Here is a 21,582-nt window from a genome sequence, read left to right as displayed (position 1 = left end):
AAGATAGATTGAAACATCAACAACTTTTTGTTCTACGGGTAGCCCTTGACTTCTGACCTATGTGAGTTGCATTCACCCACACCTTCTACCAAAAGTTTTAAAAAAAATCTTTATTAAAACTACTATATAGTTTGGGTCCATTCAAAAAAATGGCATCGCAAAAAAAGCAGGGTCGTGCTAAAATGGAGTTTCAATAAATAGTTGTAGTTACAACTGAAATTAATTTTTAGTAAACAGACCATCCCCATTCCTGGCGCAGCCCAAGGTCCCCAGGGTAAATTGGGTTGCGTTAAATCGGGGTTCCACAGTATATGTTGAGATTCTTTATTTACTACAAGTTCATATGTTGAGTATCTTTATTAAAGGTACGGTACAGATGTTGACATTCTTCATTAAAGGTTTATTTGTTGAAAATCTTTTTAAAAATGGCTCTAAGACCTTGTTAAGCCATGCTTGGCGGGGAGAATCTGACATGTCCAATCTAAGTTATGACCAATTACAGTTGTAAGTCGGGGACAACCTGTATAAGCATTAGTGGTCAGACAGCAAGGAAGAACTAAGGCTACAATCCAATCTGATCAGTAATTAATCCCAATGAATCCAGGAGCAAGCTTGAGGAGGTGCATGTCTACTCCCATTCTTCTGGCAGTATGGTCATTGGTGTGCCCTTCAGTGCTTTTCGCGGTGTATTAGAATTTCCAGGCCGAACTATCCAAAGGTAGACAAGATATCAGCATCAGAAAGCTCTATAAAAATTCCAGTGCCATATCAATAGACCAAAGAAGCTTCCTATGAAACCAAAATGGCTTAGCTTATTGAGGCACAGAGAGTTGTCTTGTACATGCTGAAGAAATCCCAAGTTTGAACTCAATGAACCCCATTTGTGGGAAAAGACAGCAAGCAACTTTCTATTGAATGCCATCAAATGAAGTCTTCGGTGGTACATGCCATAGATCAGCTTTGCGTCGTGATCCTAAAGACACCATCAAGGCTCAAACATCAGTTCTGCGATGCACAGGAGGTTAATTAGCATTCCTTAGTTGTCAGCGAAAGGCATTCTCATATGTCGAACAAACATCAAATACGTGAATACTACATGTTACGACTTAATGTGGTAGAGCAGCACCTGCCTTTTGGCTAGAGGAATATCTAATAAAAAAAAAGGGAATTGAAAGCAGAACAGAATTTCATGATTTTTCAAGATACAAAAATAATTTTTTTCAATGCACAACTCAGACCTCAAGCCCGAGTCAACAGTGTTCAGTTCACTGCTCAGTAAATGGTCCGTTAAAGTTACCAGTTTCTCTCTTTTCTGATGACTGGCCAATTCCATGGAATTAGTTTGCCACAGTTCTCTGACTTGGAAAATTAACTGAAAACAAAATAGTAAACTTCAGGTTTTGATTTACAGGTCCTGCATTAATCAGTACGAACACCATCACGAAATAACTTGTACAGCTGTTTTCCCACAACACATTCCACTCTTTGCATATTTTGTAAGGATGCTTACGCTTAGCCCAGCTGGATGAACTGCTTATAAATGCATTGTTAAAGATTCTTCCTGCAGAAGGGACTTTCTAGATCAGTGGTTATAATAGCATGCAACTATAGACAAACACACCTGAATGAATTTCTGAAAATTAACCCCATGATATCCTCAGAGTAAATCGTTAAAGGACCTCATTCCAATTCAGTAACTTCACCAATGATAAATTCATGCTATATTTGACATCTAGCGTATCAAATACAATTTTCAGACATTGACACTGTCTCAGGGAGTCTTTCAGATAGACAGTGAATCACAGATATTGCCCTTGACATGAACATTGATTCAATCAAATGTGCTTTGTTAGGTTTAATTTAATAACACTTTACAGAATGTTTTGTAATCATGATTAGCTAGATAGTTTTCAATCAACTAAAATCCAGATTTTAAAAAGTAGCTATTTAAACACAGAGAAGAGATGCAAAGGATCATTTTATAAAACATCTGTAAGGCACTTTTATTTCACTTTCTTCCCAGAATAACCATATAACCACTTACAGCACAGAACAGGCCAGTTCGGCCCTACTAGTCCATGCCGTAGCAAATCCCCACCCTCCTAGTCCCACTGACCAGCACCCGGTCCATACCCCTCTAGTCCCCTCCTATCCATGTAACGATCCAGTCTTTCCTTAAATGTAACCAATGATCCCGCCTCGACCACGTCTGCCAGAAGCTCATTCCACATCCCCACCACCCTCTGCGTAACGAAATTTCCCCTCATGTTCCCCTTATAATTTTCCCCCTTCAATCTTAAACCATGTCCTCTAGTTTGAATCTCCCCCTTTCTTAATTGAAAAAGCCTATCCACATTTACTCTGTCTGTCCCTTTTAAAATGCCCCCTGTATTTTCCAATTATCACAGCAATCCAGCCAGAACAGGATCATAAGTATTTCTGAAGATGAGGAAGGCCATTTGATTTGGTTTAAAACATTCGCCTAAATAGATTCTTCATTTCAGATTTTTCTCCCTTTGCTTTCATTGAAAGTTTAATTCACAAGAGTAATTGCAAGATACCACATGGAGAGAAGCCCTTCAACTTACTATTGATGCTGACCATCAACCACAATAATCCTATACCTTTTTTGTTAAAAAATAATTCTCTCCACTTTCTCATCAACTCCTCCCAGATTTTACCACACACTTTACATACTAGGGACAATATGCAGAGGCCAATTAACCCACTATCTTTCAAATGTAGAAGGAAACTGGAGCACCTGGAGAAAAGCCATACAGGTCACAGGGAGAACATGCAAATCCCCCATGGACAGCAGAGGATATGATTGAACCTGGATCCCTGACACTGTGAGATAGCACCTGTGCCATTCAGAAATGGATCAATTCTTGGATAACAAAGAATTCCATGTTCTCAGTTCCAGTTTAACCCATTATCAGCCAGACACATGTAACCTGTTTTGAATTTTACTCGTATCTGTTTAACTGTCTCTATTCCAGATAAAGAGTCCCAGGTCTTTGTAATTTATTCTGAAAGCCCTTCAAATGAAATGTGCTCCAATCTACAATGCTTCTAATACTCTCATGCAATAAAGGGGGCATGTGACCAATGGGATTACTCCCCGAGAAACAGGCATGGGCTTAACGACCTCCCTCTGCGAGGTAATATTGTTCACTTTTGTGAATTTCTACTGAAGACCTCAAGCTCGATCACTTAATTTATTACCTGGTTTTAAAATCCAAAATTAGGCCATTAATTTAAATGAGCAAGCAAATGGTTGGCAGTGCATTTTACAGACAACTTTACAATTTGGATAGAGTGATTAGGGAAAAGAAAGAAACATACATCAGGTAGAGAAAATAATCTAACTATTCCCTTGAGGTTCACAGGCATGAACTTCAGAAATTGGGAGGGCAAAAGTAGCCACAAAATGACATGGGTTCAAAAGAATTCTAAAACTTGTTTCAAGTATATTAGATGCCAGAGAGAAAAAAGGAAGGAATTCCCCCCCCCCCTCCACACCCCACCAAAAGGACCAGAGACCCAATCTACACATGCAACTGGGACCAGAGAGAAGGGCATTGTGGTTAAAGAGTTACGGAAGAGATATGCAGTCTTTCTGCAGCACATTTATACCAAGAAAGAGGAAGTGTCAGAAATAATAAAATACAATATGATGCATAAATCATCCTGAGGGCCAGACAGGGTCTATCCCAGGATGCTAAAGGAAGCAAGAGAAGAGGGTTCTGAGACTCTGACAGAGATACTTTTGTATCTTTGTTAGCCAAAGATGAAATGAAAGAAGTCAGGATAATGATCAATAGTGTCCCCTTGAAAAAAGGGAAAGGATAAGCCTTGGAAACTATAGGTCAGTGAGTCTTACATATAACCATAACCATATAACCGTTTACAGCACGGAAACATCTGATAAAAGTTCCTTTGAGGAGGTAACCAAGGCGAGTGAAGACACAGTGGTAGATGTTGTCCATAAAGACATTAACAAGGCTTTTGACAAGGTCCTACATGGCAGACTGGTCCATAAGGTCACAGCACAAGGGATCCAATTCATGAAGGTGAACTGGATTCAAAATGGACTTGATAATAAGAGGAAGTGGGTAATAGTGGATAAGTGGCTCTCTGACTGGAAATCTGTAATGTGGTGTATCACAGGGATCAATGCTGGGACCTTTGTTGTTTGTAATACATACAAATTACTTGGATAAGAGTGCAAGGGGTATGATTAGGAATTTAAAAAAAATTTAGACATGCAGCTCTGTAACAGGCCAATTTGCACAACATTAACCTACATACCAGTACGTTTTTTTTTGGAAGGGTGGGAGGAAACCAGAGCCCCTGGAGAAAACCCATGCAGACACGGAGAGAATGTACAAACTCCTAAGTCTCTGCAGTTGTTACAAAAATTGATGACATCACAGGTAACGAAGAAGACTGATTAAATAAACAGTAGGACACAGATCAGCAAGAAAGTTGGGTGAAGCAGTGGCAGATCGAAGTTTATCCAGACAAGTGCAAGATAATGTAGTTTGCCATGCCAACATTTTGTTGAGACACACAGACTAAGTGGCAGAGACATTAGGAGTATTCACGTACAGAGAGACCTTGGAGCTAATAGAAGACAAATGGAATTAGCATAGATATATGCCCTGGTTGGCATGGATGCATGTGTCAAACAGCCAGTTTCCATGCTATGCAACTTTAGGAATCTAAAATAAAACTTGAAATATACACAGGGTCATGAAAAATATACTTTCTTAAATATGAAATATTTAAAAATCCATTCTATTTTTAAATATTTATCTGACCTGAAAGAGTCAAAATCCACATATACAAAATCTTCTTTTTGGCTCAGAAAATCTGCTGAGCGTTATTTATGACTGAATTGTCTATTTGAAACCCAACACAAAATCAACAAATTTTTTCAGTGCATTTTTTAGTGGGAGTAGTTTGTAAACAGCTTACTTTCCAGTCAACTCAAGTAATTTCCTGATATTGCAGGAGGAGGCTGTAATGCTGTGGAGGAGAGTTGAAATGCTGACAGTAAGCATCACATTAAAGTATACACATTTCACAATTCCAGAGTTGCTGTGACTTTCATGGTGTGAGGGCAGTAAACATCATGCCCAATTATACCACGAAATACAGGCAATTAGCTTTTAAAACCTGGACTAATGTTTGAAAAAGTCATATAATTAATAGGGAAAAATGACTAAGCAACTATGAGAGGCATTTCTTCCCAGATAGGTCAAGTGACCTCATTCTGTGCTGTGGCATTTTCTACTGTACAGATGCTGTGACTACATACTTTGAATAGGAAAGGGTAGTTCTTACACAGAACATTCATTGGATTCTATTTTATACACACAAAACCAAAAATACCAAGATATGTTGGATTCCTGTAACATCACTCAGCCTAGCATCCATCTATTTTATGAAGACCCCAAAGTATCCCACTAATACACTGTGATTCCCACAGAATGCAATGCCTGTAACTGAGGAAGATCAACTTCAATAGTTCTCAGACAGTTTCATTAGAGATTTATGGTCAAAGACCCTGCACCAACCATGCTGGGTGGCAGCATGTGGACATTCCTGCTTAGGCACCAAGAGCAAGTTTAGTAAACAGGTAACTGTATAGCAAACACCTTAGCAGGAAGTCTAGACTTGGAAATATTTCCAAATGTACTTTTTAAATTCAAGTCCTCTACAGTAAATTGAATCTTCCAGGAAATCAACATTGGGATTATGATTTATCTGTGTTTCCATACAAACAAACTGCCTGCTGACTCATTTGTTTGATTGTTGTGTGTAACCAATAATAACCACATCAACAGGAGGCCCAATTTCATGAGTGGATACTGCCATTTAACACAAGCCCACGCTACTTAAAGAGAAGGTAGATTGTGACAAGAGCAGGAGGTGAAACTTAGATATACCTCTATGTAGAGGTACATACAAGTAACAAATAAGGGAGAGAGCTTTAAGTCTGCACTGGAGATCTTTATGGAGGAGGTGCAAAGAGGGAGGGAAGTCATCTACCCATCTTCCCCAGGTTACGACACCTCATATATGGACCCCCATAGACATGAATGAGCATTTGGGAGATGGCAGGGTGGATGGGGATGAAGATGCCAGCTGTGCCATCTTCTGCTGTGTGAGAGAAGGACCCATCTAGGTACCTTCTTTTCCTAAAATCACCACCAACTCCAGTCCCCCTCCCACATTTACTTCACAGCCTGCAGTGATTAGTAGATATTTAACTATGTCAGGGATGCTTCCTAACTGCAGCAGGCAAGACCCATTCACTCCCTTCTCAGTGGAAGGAGGTGGAACATTAGCACAGGTAGCAGCAGGTAACTGGTGAAGGAAGGAACAGATGTAATACCTTCAACCCACACACAGCAAGATGCCCACAACCTTATCACCATCACCTCCATTCACCATCTCGCCACTGTGCACATTTTTCCCTTTCAAATTGCCAAGATACTTGTAAATGGTGACACCGCTGCTGGTGCAGACCTGGAGGAAAGGGAAGCGGAGATGTATCTTCCAGCGCTCCTCCACTGGGTCCTACCTGGTTGTTATGCTGACAGCCTTGTACAAGCTTAAAACTGTCTGTAGAACAGGGCTAGTGTTGAATTTTTTTCTTAAAAACATTGGAGAACCCAAGATTGCAGGCTTTGGGGGAGCAGTTGACCAGTGCAGAGCACTAGAGTGGGGTAACACCACCCCCCATGAAGGAAAAGCCTGGGAGAAAACCCTCCAGGGTAGGAGACCACAGTATGGGACCACAAGAGGCTCGGCAGCTGTAGTTTGCATCAGGCTGCTGGAGAGTGGCTCGTGGGAACCAGGTAACAGGATGAGGATTCATGAAGGTGTTGATGGAAAGTTGGGCTTCCTAAATCCATCGAGAGTTGGGAAACAGGAGCCGAGGAGGGGTACTTGGATATCTGGAGCTCGGGTTCAGTGCTAGAACAGACAGCAGGCATAGATACCGGGAGCTCAGGAGCCAACAGCATCAGAGGAGGTGATGGGGTCCAAAGTCAAGTCAACTTTATTTGATGTTCATACCATGCATTGCACGTTAAAGACGAGAAAGCATTTCTCCAGGACCACGGAGCAGATTTACATGTTAAAATAGAAGTTCAAACAATTAGACATGTACAATAAAAGTCCACAGCACACTATCCACAGATGTTCTGGGAATTCAGAAGCCTGATAGCTTGGGGGAAAAAAAATGTTGCTTAGTCTGGACGTAAGGGACATAAATCTTCGTCCGCGAAGCCAAGCCAAAGAAGGGTCTGAGTGTTACAGAACCTCTTAACAGATGGCAGAAGGGATAAAAGTTTACATGAGGGGTGTGTGAAGCCCTTCACAATGTTTCTTGCTTTCTGTGTGCATCATATATTGTAAATGTCCATCATGGTAGGAAGAGAGTCCCCAATGATCTTTTCTGCTGACTTCACTATCCTCTGCAGGGCTTTATGATCTGAGGTGGTACAGTTTCCAAACCAGGCAGTGATGCAATTGCTCAGAATGCTCTTAATACATCCTCTGTAGGCACTCAATGCCTCTATTTCACTTCTTGATAGGGGCACTGGACTAGTGAGGTCTCTGTGTGCCTTATGGGCAAACAAAAGTAAACAATGCTCTGTATTTATGTACATGGCAATAAAGGAATCTTGAAGTGCAATTGAATGAGGTGAACAAAGGAGAATGACAAGAGAGTGAAAATGAAGACACAGCGCATTGATTTATAATCCCAGCCCCCATCTCAGACATTAATACTCTGTTTAATTTAGCAGTTACCCTAGAGGCAGGCCATGTACATTAGGACCCTCCAGGTACATAGGTGGCAATCTAAGCTGGGAGAATGTGTCGTCTGGGTGTCACATGTTAAGACACAGTCATACCAAGCTCAGCTGCCCAGAAGTTAAAGATGCAGTCCATAAAGGAAACTGGCACTTTAGTGTAGGAGTGTCAAAGAGTATGGCAGACTCAGTCCGGTACAAGACCATTTAGAATCCTTTTTTTTTCCAGCATAGAGGTGTGGCCAACTCCATTACCACAGTAAAGGATTGAACCGTGCCGCATCTGATGGCTAATGGACTAATGGCTTCTCCTCCAACACAGTGCAAGTAGAAACCAGCAAATGCCCAGCAGCTGCACTGGAAGGTATGCCTCCTGCCATGCAAGTTGAAATTACTGCTATCGCTCCTGTACACCAGTGTACAGAATCTTCCCAACCCATTACTGAAATAGCAGCGTCACTGTCCCGTGGGAATGGGAGCAGCTGCTAGCTCATTCACAATGTCACCACTTCTCTTCACCATGCCCTTGCTGAAGCCTATCAGCTACCCAATACAGTCTGCAGCTGCTCAAGTGGAGCTGCTGCAGGATGAAGCCAAGCCTTCTCAGGCCAGGGATCCAAGGCCACCCACCCCACTTCCATTGATAATCAACAATGCAATGGAATGCCTGGTCAATTGAGGGCACACAGAAGATGAATGCAATAAGGATTAATTGATATCTTTTATACAATAAGCAAGGTTTATTTTATAAAATTCCATTTGGTGTTTCTATTTATTTTCTTATGAAAGTGTGTGTCCTCTAGTCCAGCACAAGATTCATATCTTCTTATTGCTCCACTGTTGAGTTGTCCTGTGAGAACTATACATCATGGTTAATGCATTCACTAAAATGTTCCCTTTATTTGATGTGCTATTATGTTTCTGAGGATTATTACCAGTTACTCCCACATCAAAGCTTTTGGGGCAATGTCTTGAATTCTCTCCTAATCACAAATAATGTGTGCACCATTACAGCAATCTTCTTACTAATGACAACTAGCAGCCCCAGAAAGTACAGTTTTGCTCTGGAAGCGAATGTGGTGTTTGACTTCAATAAAGAAAACATGTAAAAGTCAATAATCCACACAAGGGATAACACTTGGTTATAAACAAAGCAAGAATTATTCTTCTATTGTGACCTGAATATCGAAGTTGGTCCATAGGAAATGTGCTGGTTTCTTAGAGTAAAATGGTGGCAACAGAAACAAAGTGATTTTGCCTCTTCTTAAGCACGTTGCATTACCAGGCTCATTATTTTGTAAAGCATCTATCTATGAGGAACAATGCTTGCAAAATCATTAAACAATATTGAGTGAAGATACCAACAGTTAAATGAGGCAAGGACAGAGACAGTCTTGCTCAGATGCGCCAGATTGCATATCCTCAAAAAGTCTTGGTTTCTAGCTGACAACAGCACTGGGTAAAAAGAACATTTAAAAAAAAAATTTACACTTAAATGCCTGGGTTCATATTAGAAAGCTAAATATCCCACAGAAAGTTTCAACACAAGCAGTACTGCCGGCAATCTACATCGACCACAAATTTCAGCCTGCAAAATAAAACCTACATCTTTCCACAGGTAACCATTTTATCATTGAAAATTACTACAATGGCTAAAATATCCTCTTAATTCATTATGCAACAATAACACTATGAACATTTTTGAATTGAATTTAAACATCAATTTTTGTGAATACGTAAAAAAACCATCATAAGCCCTTGATTTTTTTATTCTCAAGTTTCAAAACAACTCCAGGTTCAACTAGGCAATTGGACAATAACTAGAAAAAGATGGTTGGAAACATTGCCTAAAGATGTCCTTTTTGCTTCTCTTAGCACCATCTAGTGTTGGAAGACCACAAATGAATTTGACTGACACCAAAGACAGAGTGTGGGTAGGCCATCTTTGTTCATTTAGTGGGTAGATATAAAATCCCACTTATGCAGCTGGAGACTTTCCATACTCCCCAAGCACAGTCAGCCTATTTCATTCTTCCTGGCTCAGATGTTGTGCGGTGGCTGGCCAACTGTACCCTCGAACGGCACCCGAGCAGCTAACATTTAAGTTGAATGCCTATGACAGAGGTGATGCTTCATTTGCACCAGTACACAACTTCATTCCAAAACTTTGAGTATGATGCCTGCTAGTACAATCTCCCTGGATTATCTTCCAGCATTTTCCTTGTGGAAATTCTTCCGTTTTGGTCTTAAACAGAGATTGTTATAATATGGATCTTAGACTTCATCTGTTACAGACCTTTTGAAAGGGGACCATTGCAAAGCATTCAGGAAATCAAATAGGTTACTTCTTATCATCTCATGCTGAAGAGCAGAGCCCAACTGTAATAACCAGTCAGAATCTTCCTGACCTATAAATGTTATGACATCACTGAATAGCGTTCCTGCTCACTCGACTCGATCTGTATTTGCAGTTCTAATATATTAACTCTGTTATTTGTTTCTTAAGATCAAGTCTAATTTTACAAACTTCCTCCTTGTACTCATCCATCTAAGATCAAATTTTGATGCTAATATCATTCCCTTCCATCTGCATAATCTAAAATACATTTAAAATGCAAGTTACAAGAATCATTGATTTAATTATTAGTACATCAAACACTAGATGACATAATCTACTTTTATCACAATTAGGATAAATTGCTCATGGCTTTAAAGCAAGCAACAGTGGTTCTAATGGTCATTCTGTAATTGAGCATAAACTGTACTGGTATATTTGTTCTAATATGAACAGTCGCAGCAAAATAAGGGGAATTCTTTTCCTAGAGAGTGCATTTTGTGACACCCTCTGTTAGATGCATTTCATTACGTGTTTCCAGAAAGAAAACCGAATCAACAAGTTCATATGTATTCTGCTTCCTTAATCTATTTCAATTAAAAACAATTTTACATGATGTACTTGACCCTTACACGAGATGAACTTCCACCAAGGGGTGAGCACGCAATGGTGTTATCTGCACTGATACAAGATCATTGTTGGTCAAATGCCTTTTGTTCACAAAGGTTTGGAGGAGGTGGGGTACAAATTCTACTTTCAAAATGCCTCAGGAACATCTCCTCGCAGCAATGGAGGAGGCACTTTTTGTTTTTAAGTGACTTGGTCAATCACATTCACAAGCTGGGATTCCAACCTAAAGGGATGCTTCACTCCGCAGACCCTTTATCTCAAGTCTCACCTCAACAGCGAAAGGATCCCGTGGTGACTCCCTGGCCCCTTCAGGACCATCATTTCTGCAGCAGGGAGAGGAGGGGGGCAGGAAAGGGGATCTGCCCAACCACCTGAGGGAATGAGCGACGCGGACCCGGTCTCGCCCGTGACGTGAAAAGCAAGTCGCAAAGAGGATACATTATTCTCAATCAGTCTGCAGGAGGGGAGGATCGAGGGAGAATATGATGCAATGGGGCACAAGCAGGAAGGAGCCCTCCTTTCTGTGGGGAGAGCAGGATCTTACCCGACAATGGACCGCAGCTGCATCCAGCTCCTGGTGCTCGCCGGCCAGGACCCTTTCCCCACTGGCAAGCGCTGGGAGGGGGTGGGGTGGGGGGAGACACCAGCTAAAAGGCGAGCAAGAAGAACATGACACGGCTCATCTCGCCGGCCTCCCCCTTTCAGCCAATTCTCCCCGCCGCCTCCAAATTCTTCAGATCGACGCAGACAAACAAACCCCCGCCACCGCAAAACAAACAGAAAAGGCAGGGCTCCGGTGCAGAAGCCCGGCCCGGCCCTCCCCTCCCCTCCGGCCGATCACAGACGCGGCGAAAGCCCCTCCGCCACCTTCCTCAAAGCAGCGGCGGCCACAACACTGAACTACGTGCGGCGCACGCGCACTTCCGTCCGCCCGGCGAGCCGGGCTCAGCAGGGCAAACAAGCAACGCGGAAGAAAAAAGGTTCCTGTGCCCTGCTCATTCGCACTCGTTCGTTAAAGCTCAGCCCTCCATGCAAGGAACATGTCATGCAGCTTTCTTTCATTATTCCAACAACCATTTTATTCTCAGTATTTTTTTTTAAATTGCCAGTGTACACGGTGTTTTACAGGCATTTTGTTTTACTGAGCTTTAATTTTCCACAAGGTGTGCACATGCTTTACACAAAGGCGGGGGGGGGGGGGGGGGTGGAATGTCCAAACTGGACTTTAACTGTTGCAGATTTCTGCTTGGTTTGATCGCAATGTCAATGCAGGCTAGTAAGAAGACTTCTCATGTACAAGCTAATCTTGCGGAGAGGGAAGGGCTTCCAATAGTTGTCTTAGATCTGTACACAAAAAAAATTAACAGCTTTTTTTAATGCATTATTGGTTCCCTTGGTGTGACACGCGGGCACTGCCATTTACATTTGTTTCCACAGTTTCATGTTACAAAGTGTGCAAAATCTATCTTGAACACTTGCAACTTTCTTCTTACATTCTCAGTTAAAAGAAAATACTTTTACAGACAGGCTTCAACGTTCAAAGAATAAAAAAGAGCCCCTGCTCTTTTTGAGATACTCTGCAGTGCTGCTCAAGATTAACAATTAGTCCCTCACTGTGACAGCAATCTCTCACGTCCAAGTTTTCTTTGAAGCGCCAAAAAGAAAAAAGCATCAAACCCTAAAGTAAATATTTTCATTTCTTACTAAGAAACCATATTAATTCAAGCACTATGCTTGATTATTAAGGTAGAAATTAGAAAATAAAATCAATCATTCTATCTGAGCATACCTCAGAGTAATCAAAATTGCAGAGGACACAAAGTTGTTGGTACAGAGAAGAGGTGGAAAATACCATGAAATGGTATGAGAGAAACAACCTGAGTCTCAATGTGGACAAGATGGAGAAGATCGTGGACTTCAGGACGAGCATGGGCGACCACCCTCCACTGCATATTAATAGCTCAGTAGTGGAGAGAGTAGCACCAAGTTCTTTGGAGTCTACTTAAGAAATGACCAATCCAGGTCACGCAACTTTTCCTCACTTGTCAGGAAAGTGCAACAGCGTCTGTGCTTCTGAGAAGAATGAGGTGGGCAAGGCTACCAGCCACCATCCTGTCAATTTTCTACAGGAGCTCTATTAAAACTGTCCAGGCCAGATGTAATACAGTGTTATACAATTGATGTAGAGCATCACATTGGAGGCCAACCCATCGGACCAGAAGTTGAAAAGAAATTAAATACAATCCAATCAATTGTTGTTTGTTGAATTACTGTATTTATTCCATCTTTTCTGGAATAACAATTTGAAACGTAGCTGAACTGAAAAAGTAATTTAGCAAAAATGCTCATGACCTTGTTTGTTTTTTTTTTGATGATTTCATTGTACATTCATGAATCTCCATTCTTTACATCTGGTCATTCGGTACAAGAAGCTTCAGATTTCTTAGAATCCAGTCTGTATCATTAAAATGTTATTGCACCTGCATCTTTTGATAAGGCACAAATCTTAGTGTTTATTAATTATATCAAGAACATCTTTTTGCTAAGCAATACCAACAGGTCTTAAATTAACTCTTTCACATTCCCAAATGTTTCAACTTTATAGCAAAACCTGCTTAAATTATAATGAATTTAATATTAATTATAGACCTGTGGGATTGCACCATCCAAAAGGATTCTCAATGTAAATACAAATAGTTTCTCCAATTAGCATAAGTGAGCTCCAGAAGCAAAATGTGGTAGAATAGTTAAGACACAGAATCCAGTCAGTGCCATTCCTCCTTTTAGCCTCACAGCCCTGCAAATTATTTTCTCTCGTATTGAATTCACTTTTGAAACTCCTGTTTGTTTCCACCATTCTTACTGAATTAATGTTCAAGTTTATTATCATCCGATTGTACAAGTACAACTTGATGAAACAGCTTTCTTTGGTCCTCAGTGCAAAAACATGCAAACACATAACCAGAAGTCTTTTCTTTGGCTTGGCTTTGCGGACGACGATTTTATGGAGTGGTAATGTCCAGAAGTAACACACAGACATAACACATACAAATGATACATATGATGTGCATCTACACATTCAATACATATATATATATATATATATATAAAAAATACACACACAATATATATATGTGTGTGTGTGTGTGTGTGTGTGTAATACATTTTATATATATATATATATAAAATACAATATATTGTGCAATAAACAGTAGAGTCTAGCAGGGTTTGTATGAGCAGTTCATTCAGCATTCTCACTGCCCGTGGAAGGAAAGAAGCTGTTTCTCAGGCTGGTGGCTCTGATATTCCTCATCTCTGTCCTAACAGGAATAGCTAAAAGATGCTGTGTGCAGGGTGGTAGGGGTGCTGATTTTATAGTCCTGTGGTTTGACCTTGTCCTCTGATCTAATGCTTTATAGCAACCGTACCTCACTGTGATGCAGCTGGCCAGAACACACCCAACAGAGCTCATGTAGAAAGTTGACAGAAAGTGGCCAGTAGCCATTGTCCATCTCAGTTCTTCTCAGGAAGTGTTGATACTGTTGCATCTTCCTGACAAATGAGATGTGCGTCCAGGATAGATAACTTCTTAAATGAACACTTGTTTTTATTAGCACCAAAACCCCTTTCTCCTAAATCTCATAAGTTCCTGCCAAATGAGGTCCTGAATGTTAAGTCAAGGACTCAAGGAATGTATTTGTTTTCACCACCTAGTGGTCACCCATTTTCTTGACATTCACTTTGAATAAATATTAATGCAGTTCTTAAATCAGAATTAATTGCTTTTTCAACACTGTGGGCAAACACTTCTTTGTTTACTGAGCCAGATGGTATTTTACTTATTATTAAGACTACTGATCCCAAGATCGTGTTATATGGCGAGCTCTCCACTGGCCACCGAGACAGAGGTGCATCAAAGAGGTACAAGGACTGCTTAAAGAAATCTCTTGGTGCCTGCCACATTGACCACCGCCAGTGGGCTGATATCGCCTCCAACCATGCATCTTGGCACCTCACAGTTCGGCGGGCTGCAACCTCCTTTGAAGAAGACCGCAGAGCCCACCTCACTGTCAAAAGACAAAGGAGGAAAAACCCAACACCCAACCCCAACCAACCAATTTTCCCTTGCAACCGTGCCTGCCTGTCCCGCATCGGACTTGTCAGTCACCAATGAGCCTGCAGCAGACGTGGACATACCCCTCCATAAATCTTCATCCGCGAAGCCAAGCCAAAGAAGAAAGAAGACTACTGATTATTTATTTGTTTGATGCATTTATTAATATTATCTATAATTTATAGTTTAGAAACAAAGCCATCTTGTTTGAATTTTACATACAGGTATTTTTCATTTTATGGAGGTGTGTTTGGGGCTTGGCACTGTACAAGTCCCATGGCGTTAAGACTAAAGATGGATCAATGAAGAAAAGTGAAATCTCAGTAGGAATTCCATCACCTTGAACAAGGATCTTAGTGCAAGAAGGCAAATTGAAAACTCGGGTTAAAATGTAATGTTTACGAGATATAACAAAAATGGAACTGGATCTGGTGACATCTTTTAACCTGTTCCCAGATTTTCTCCTCTTGCCTTCTACAATCACTCTATTTTCCCTTCACTCTAACTCTATCATGATTACCAACACTGTTCACGTGATCTCTGTACTGTGCCAGGATTGGGTTGACCAGCAGGATTGCTCACAAAACAGGTGACAACAAACTTGAACTTTATTTAAAAAGCATGCCTGCTGTAAACTAGAACATTCAGCTGCTGTAGAGAAACCAACATCAGGACCATTGGCAATTACCCAATTCTGGATGTTACTATTCATTGAACAAACAGCTAACCTACACTAAATATTTATCAGTTTCTAACTTAATAAATTGTATCACTTTCTTAACCCTGGCAATGTTAACAACTATTGCATTACTACAGCTGAATGTTTGAAATAATGTGACTGTAAGATAAAATGGAGTAAGTCATTGTCATGGAGAGAAACAGAACAGAAACAGGGTCTTCGGCCCACAAAGTCTGCAATAACCATTAAGCACCCATTTATACTAATGGTTTATAAAATACATCACTTATTCTTCACCCATTTTTATATAAACAACCACCCTCTTCCCTAGATCCTTCCACACACAATACACAATGCGGAATTTACAGTGGCAAATTAATCTACCAACCTGTGCATCCATGGCAGGAAACCAGAGCAACTGGTGGAAACACATGAAGTCACCGGGTGAGTGTGCAAACTCCACTGGAACTGAGAATTGAATCTGAGACACTAGGACGGTAAGGCAGTGGCTCCACTAGTTCTGTCATTGTACTGCCCCAAATGTATGCTGGTTTCCATTTGGGCTCCAAAAATATCAATTAGAAATAAAGGAAAAGCTAATGATCACGTAATTGTGGATAAACCAGTGCAGGTTCATGGAATGATTGGAAATTATAGCCAATTAGACCATAATATCTTTGCACACCAAAAATCAATATTTAGATCAATACCACATCCCATCTCTTGGTCTACATTCTTGTTCCAGGCCAATTACTTGACTTCCATGCTCCATTAATTATGGTTATCCCCTTCTAAGGAAAATAATTCATTCCTACCCAAACGGCATACAATTTTGTACACCTTGTTTAAATTTCACCAGTTCTTTGTTCCAAAGAAAACAATAGAGTCAAGACAGTTCCTCCTCATGTCTATAAATTTCCAACCCAAGCAACATCTTTGCCAATCATCTCTCTGGCTCTTTATATTTTCGCTTCCTTTCGATGATGTTGTACACAATCCCAGCCAGACCTCACTATACTTGGATTCATGGATTGGTCAATAAAGGTGAGATCTCTTCTTAACTACCTTACCTACATATCTCAAATCTCATTGCATTGTTTGACCAATATAATTTAACCAAAGTTCAGATTTAAAATTTTTATTTTGTACGTTCTTGGCCATTATATTGTTCTGTTTCAATTTTTTTAATAGCCCAGCTGTTACTGCAGATTCTCTTCAGTTTATTGCCTCCTTGATGACAGATTGGGAGTATCAAATTGATTTAAGTACTATTGAAACTTTAAAATACAGAGTTACAACCCAGGGATAGAAGGCTCATCTTGCTGTAAGCAAACATGTATAGCAATACTTAAAATTCCAGAGCATTTCATTTCAGGCTTTCAGTATCATGGAAGAACACCAAACCAGACTTGTTTACACGGGTATAGTCCTGGAACATTTGAAACATATCAGGATGTATGTTAATTGGGTATAAAATGGCCGGCTTGGACTTGTGGGCTGAAATCGCCTGTCACCGTGCTGTATGCTTAAATTTAAAATGTAAATACCTGGTTCTCGAGTCCCAGTTTCCAGCTGCCTGCGAGTCTTTTGGCCACCAAGTCCCTCGTTGGTCTATTACCTCGTACGGCCTTCTCCCAGGCTTCACCTTCTCAGCAGGGATAGTCTGATTTCCCTTGATGGAAAGAACGTTTCTGCCTTTTAGCTGAAGCCAAGGATATCAATGAACAGCTGACCATTCTGCACAGGAATGTTGACAATTCTGAAGAAAAAATTTGCTCACTTTCCAAAGATCTCCAAACACACTCAAGACAAATAGATAGATTTTTAAATACAGCAAAAAAAAAAACCAGTAACTGGCACCTATGGTGATTAGTGGATGCAAGATAAGTGAATTTGCTGGTTGCATGAGATTGAGTGTTGGGTAATGGGCGAACTAACAGGTAGGGTGCCAATTTTAAACTTTTGAATTTTTAACTTATTTATTTTCTGTGATTTCTTTGTCAGTTGTTTGAATTCCAGATAACAGGGATTTTACAGTCTTAAGATAATCAAGGGGCTACTGATGTTGGTTTGACAAAATGGATGGCTTACTCCTCTTTGTAAAATACTTATAAATTTCTATAGAAGAACATAGGATAGACTAATCAAGTTTTAAGATGTCATTCCTCTGGTCTTCTCTTAAATTTGAACACATCTATTCTTACTTTGATAAATGCAAACTGAGCTTTAAATCCTACAATAAGCCCATCATCTGTAGCATATGTCCCTTTCTCACTTCTATTACTGTTGAAACCACAATCTTACAAGTTACTTCAGTGGACGATTTCTACATTTTCCTTGCATGCCTCTTAAACCTTGATGATATTATATTGTGTGGTAATTGCATTGATTTCTCTGAACAATGCCTTTATTACATCTTCAGTAAAGTATCATGGAAATGCCTCAACCTCATTTTCATGTTCAAGATTTTGCTTTATATGGAGATGGAAAGCTCACTGATCAATCTGAGCCCACTTCATTTGGGAAGTTTCTACCTTCTTTTTCAATATTTTTATTGGATATTACAGAAATAGTACACAAGTAGAAGCAATTAATCAAAGGTAATATTTGAAAAGGAACATGCAGATAAACCCATTATATAAGAAAAATAAATCTATTATATATATAAACTCAATATGATAACAGTCAAACAGAAAAAAAGTAAGGAAGCATTTAAACAATTACAACATATGGCTAACTTAAAAAGATTTTTTTTAAAGTAAATATTATACCATAGAACAAATTCTTCTACCCCCTTCCCTTCTGAAGTTATCTGGTAAGTACATACAATTTCAGTACCATAAAAATAAATCACAAATTCACAAAGCAAGATCCAAATGATCTCATATATTACAAAAATAATTAATAAAAGGACCCATAAACTTAGAAAATTTAAATCTGTTACAATAGAAGAACATCTGATTTTTTTCCCCCAAAGTTAGGCATTGCCATCATATCAGATGGCCATTGACTATAAATAGGAGGGACAGTATCTTTCCATCTCAACAGTATTGAATATGTCTAACAATAAGGGAGGCAAAAGAGACTACATGGAATTGAGACATAGATAAATTCAAATCAGTTGTCTTAGTTGATCCAAAAAGGACAATTATAGGATTAGCTATCAGATTCACATTAAGAACTAAAGATCAGGTACGAAAGAGATCTTCCCAGAGTTATAAATTAAATCTTCAGAAAAGTGATTTGTTCGTATTGAACTTTTCTTGCTCTCTCTAGATACTGCCCTTCCTTTTAAAACAGCTAAAAATCCATTTAATTACTTAGGTGTTACTTTTACTAAAAATAATAATAATTTAAGAGAATTTCCATACTTTAATGAACTACGTTAAGAAGTCTTGGCTCAGTGGTCTCCTTCTCAATATCCTTAATTGGACAAATTAATGTTATTAAGATGAATATCTCACCCAAGTGTTTACATTTCTAAAGTTCAAATGGCTAAATTTTACTCTAAACTTTCCTCAAAATGTGACAGGTGTAAGACTGAAGAAGTTACTTTGTTACATATGTTTAGGCAAGTTTCTATCTATTTCACGTTAATATGCAAGCTGGGCAACTCAATGCCACTGGTAAATTCCAGGCCAAACAATTGTTACAAATAGAATTATGGGATAGCCAAGAATGTGCTATATGATAAGCAGCCTTTTTCACAAATCATCAAAACAAAATTAATTTATTCTCAGAAAAATTGTTTCTCAATGCCAAAATTAAAAAGTAGAAGTTTTCAAATGAGTCCCTTTTTCTTTTGGCATTGTCCCTATTGGGAAAGTAATGGGAGAAGTGACTTCCATGAGATGGCATACAGTAATTATCACCGGTTGTACTTCAAACAATTATTACACATTTGGTGCTTAAATAAACCATCCAATTAAACCTAATGTTCATTTTATTTGACTTTATTGACATTTCTGTAATCCAAGGATACAAAATGCAATTTTTTTTTAATTACACTTCAAAAGCAAAAGTACTTTTTGTTCACTTACAATAAGTTGGATTTAGGGAAAATCTAATATCAACAGAAACCTATTACTGTAGAAGGGATTCCAGAAATTCACAAAATAAAGTCCACAGATTCTGTAGAAGAGCTAAAAATAAATTCAACATTATCCAATTTTAACATTTTTGGGAGAATAAATCGACGTAAGCACAATAATGGCTACTATTAAAATCAATTTGTAGACATATAACATATATTTTACAGATTCCTACAAAACCTTGTATCGTCCACGGTTGGTTGGCTGGTATGAATTTTGCTGCAACAAAAACAAAATGTTTAAAAATATGTTACAACATAGATACATAAATTTGGATTTATGCATTCACTTAATAATCAAACCACATTTTAACATTAGAAACTTCAATCCCCATCAAAATAAAGTTAAAACCCCTTTTTTGTGTGTTGAATTAGCCATTTATCCTTTTGGCAAAAAGATGAGAGCTGTGACTTCCATTAAGAACCTCAACAAAGCCCCCCCCCCCCCCCCCCCCCCCCAAAATGTAAAAGAACAAGGACAATGTTTCACAAACAACCTTTCCAATTTATCTCAGAATGGACAAGTTCGGATTAATGCTTGACAACATGCAACATAAAACTTGTTTAACCTCCCCCACTCGCTGTTGCATATTTCAACTTTTTTTGTGAATATTTTATTTAAATTTTCCAAGACTTATATAGAACATTATTACATACATCATATAAATAGTATTTTAAAATTACCGTCTCATATGATTGCCCAAATCTCAACCACCCCCATCCCAAATGCTAACATTAAAAAAAACAATTGTCCAAAATGTTTGAGCACGACTTCATTAATTAGTCCATATCTTGATCTTCAGGTATTCAATACAATTAACTATATATTTTAAACCTTTTTGTGTAAGTTAATTATATCCTTAAACCAGTATGATTCAAATAAGATTCCCATATTTTAACAAACATATCATATTTCTTTCTAAAATTATGTTATTTTTTCCGGGGGGCACAACTTTGCATCTCCATATTCCAGTGAGTGATAAGTAGGGGAAAGTCGGACTTCCACATAACAGCTGTACATCTCCTGGCTACCGCTAGCGCAATCCTCACAAACTGTATTTGATATTTTAATAGTTTTGTGCCAATGACCATTAGATTGCTCAATAAATACAGTCCTGGTTCCAATGGAAAATCCACCTATAATTTTGGTCGAAATTTCTGCCAAATCATACCAAAAAGATCTTTCACGCATACCCCGGTTGAATGTATAAATGTTCCAACCTCTACACCACATCTAAAACACAAGTCTGGAATTTCAGATGTAAATTTTGTGGTGTAAGGTATAATTAGTGCATAAAATTGCACTGTACCAATCTATATCTGACATGAATAACTGATTACTAATAACATATTATTAGAGCACAATTTTGACCAATATTGTTCTTGAATCCTTTTCCCCAAGTCTGTCTCCCATCTTTCCCTTGATTTGTGCAAGCCCAGTTTCAGACTATTGTTCTGCAATAGGAAATACATCTTAGATATCGAAGAAGAGCCTCGGTGTCGCTACACATTGACGGGGTCATGGCTGGTCCTAAACTATCTCTTAAAAAAAATCTTCATTGAAGATAGCAGAAGAAAATTCTATTTGAACTATTCCCTTTTTTCTAATTTCCAGCAACTGCAACGTCATGTTTCACACTGTTCTAGTGTGTTTTTTTCTTTTGCCCTCCCTCACTCATCTCCTTCAATTTGCATTATGTCCAGATTAGCTGCAATAAATAACCTCACACCATTTTTTCACAGATGGCCATGACTAACTGTCTTTTTCTTCACTGCACCAGTTTGCCATAATCTCATTGCTCTCCACTCCTTTTCTCTTCTCTGCAAGTTATAATTTCTTTGATTTCAAATTTTTTTCATCTCCGATGGAAGGCCCAAAATAATAACTGTCTCTTGCTCCACATA

General features: G+C 39.1%; 2 protein-coding genes across 9 annotated transcripts in view; both read right to left on the bottom strand.

The window, feature by feature from the left end:
* LOC138743297 (UPF0461 protein C5orf24 homolog) overlaps nt 1–11,689 on the bottom strand; it is a 29,742-nt gene extending 18,053 nt beyond the window's left edge. For 5 of the 6 annotated variants that reach the window (XR_011344790.1, XR_011344789.1, XR_011344791.1 and 2 more), the window contains exon 1: nt 11,339–11,689. The gene's annotated coding sequence lies outside the window, so the exon portion shown is untranslated. The remainder of the gene's footprint in view (nt 1–11,338) is intronic. The other variant, XM_069898410.1, reaches the window with a different exon arrangement.
* A 7,835-nt stretch (nt 11,690–19,524) lies between these two features.
* ddx46 (DEAD (Asp-Glu-Ala-Asp) box polypeptide 46) overlaps nt 19,525–21,582 on the bottom strand; it is a 53,936-nt gene continuing 51,878 nt past the window's right edge. For all 3 annotated transcript variants that reach the window (XM_069898406.1, XM_069898405.1, XM_069898407.1), the window contains one exon: nt 19,525–19,897. In XM_069898406.1, the coding sequence (XP_069754507.1) occupies nt 19,850–19,897 (48 nt within the window). In that variant the 3' untranslated portion in view covers nt 19,525–19,849. The remainder of the gene's footprint in view (nt 19,898–21,582) is intronic.

This window comes from Narcine bancroftii, chromosome 9 (genome assembly GCF_036971445.1).
Source record: "Narcine bancroftii isolate sNarBan1 chromosome 9, sNarBan1.hap1, whole genome shotgun sequence".
Lineage (NCBI taxonomy): Eukaryota > Metazoa > Chordata > Chondrichthyes > Torpediniformes > Narcinidae > Narcine > Narcine bancroftii.
This window is presented reverse-complemented; position numbering and strand designations above follow the sequence as displayed.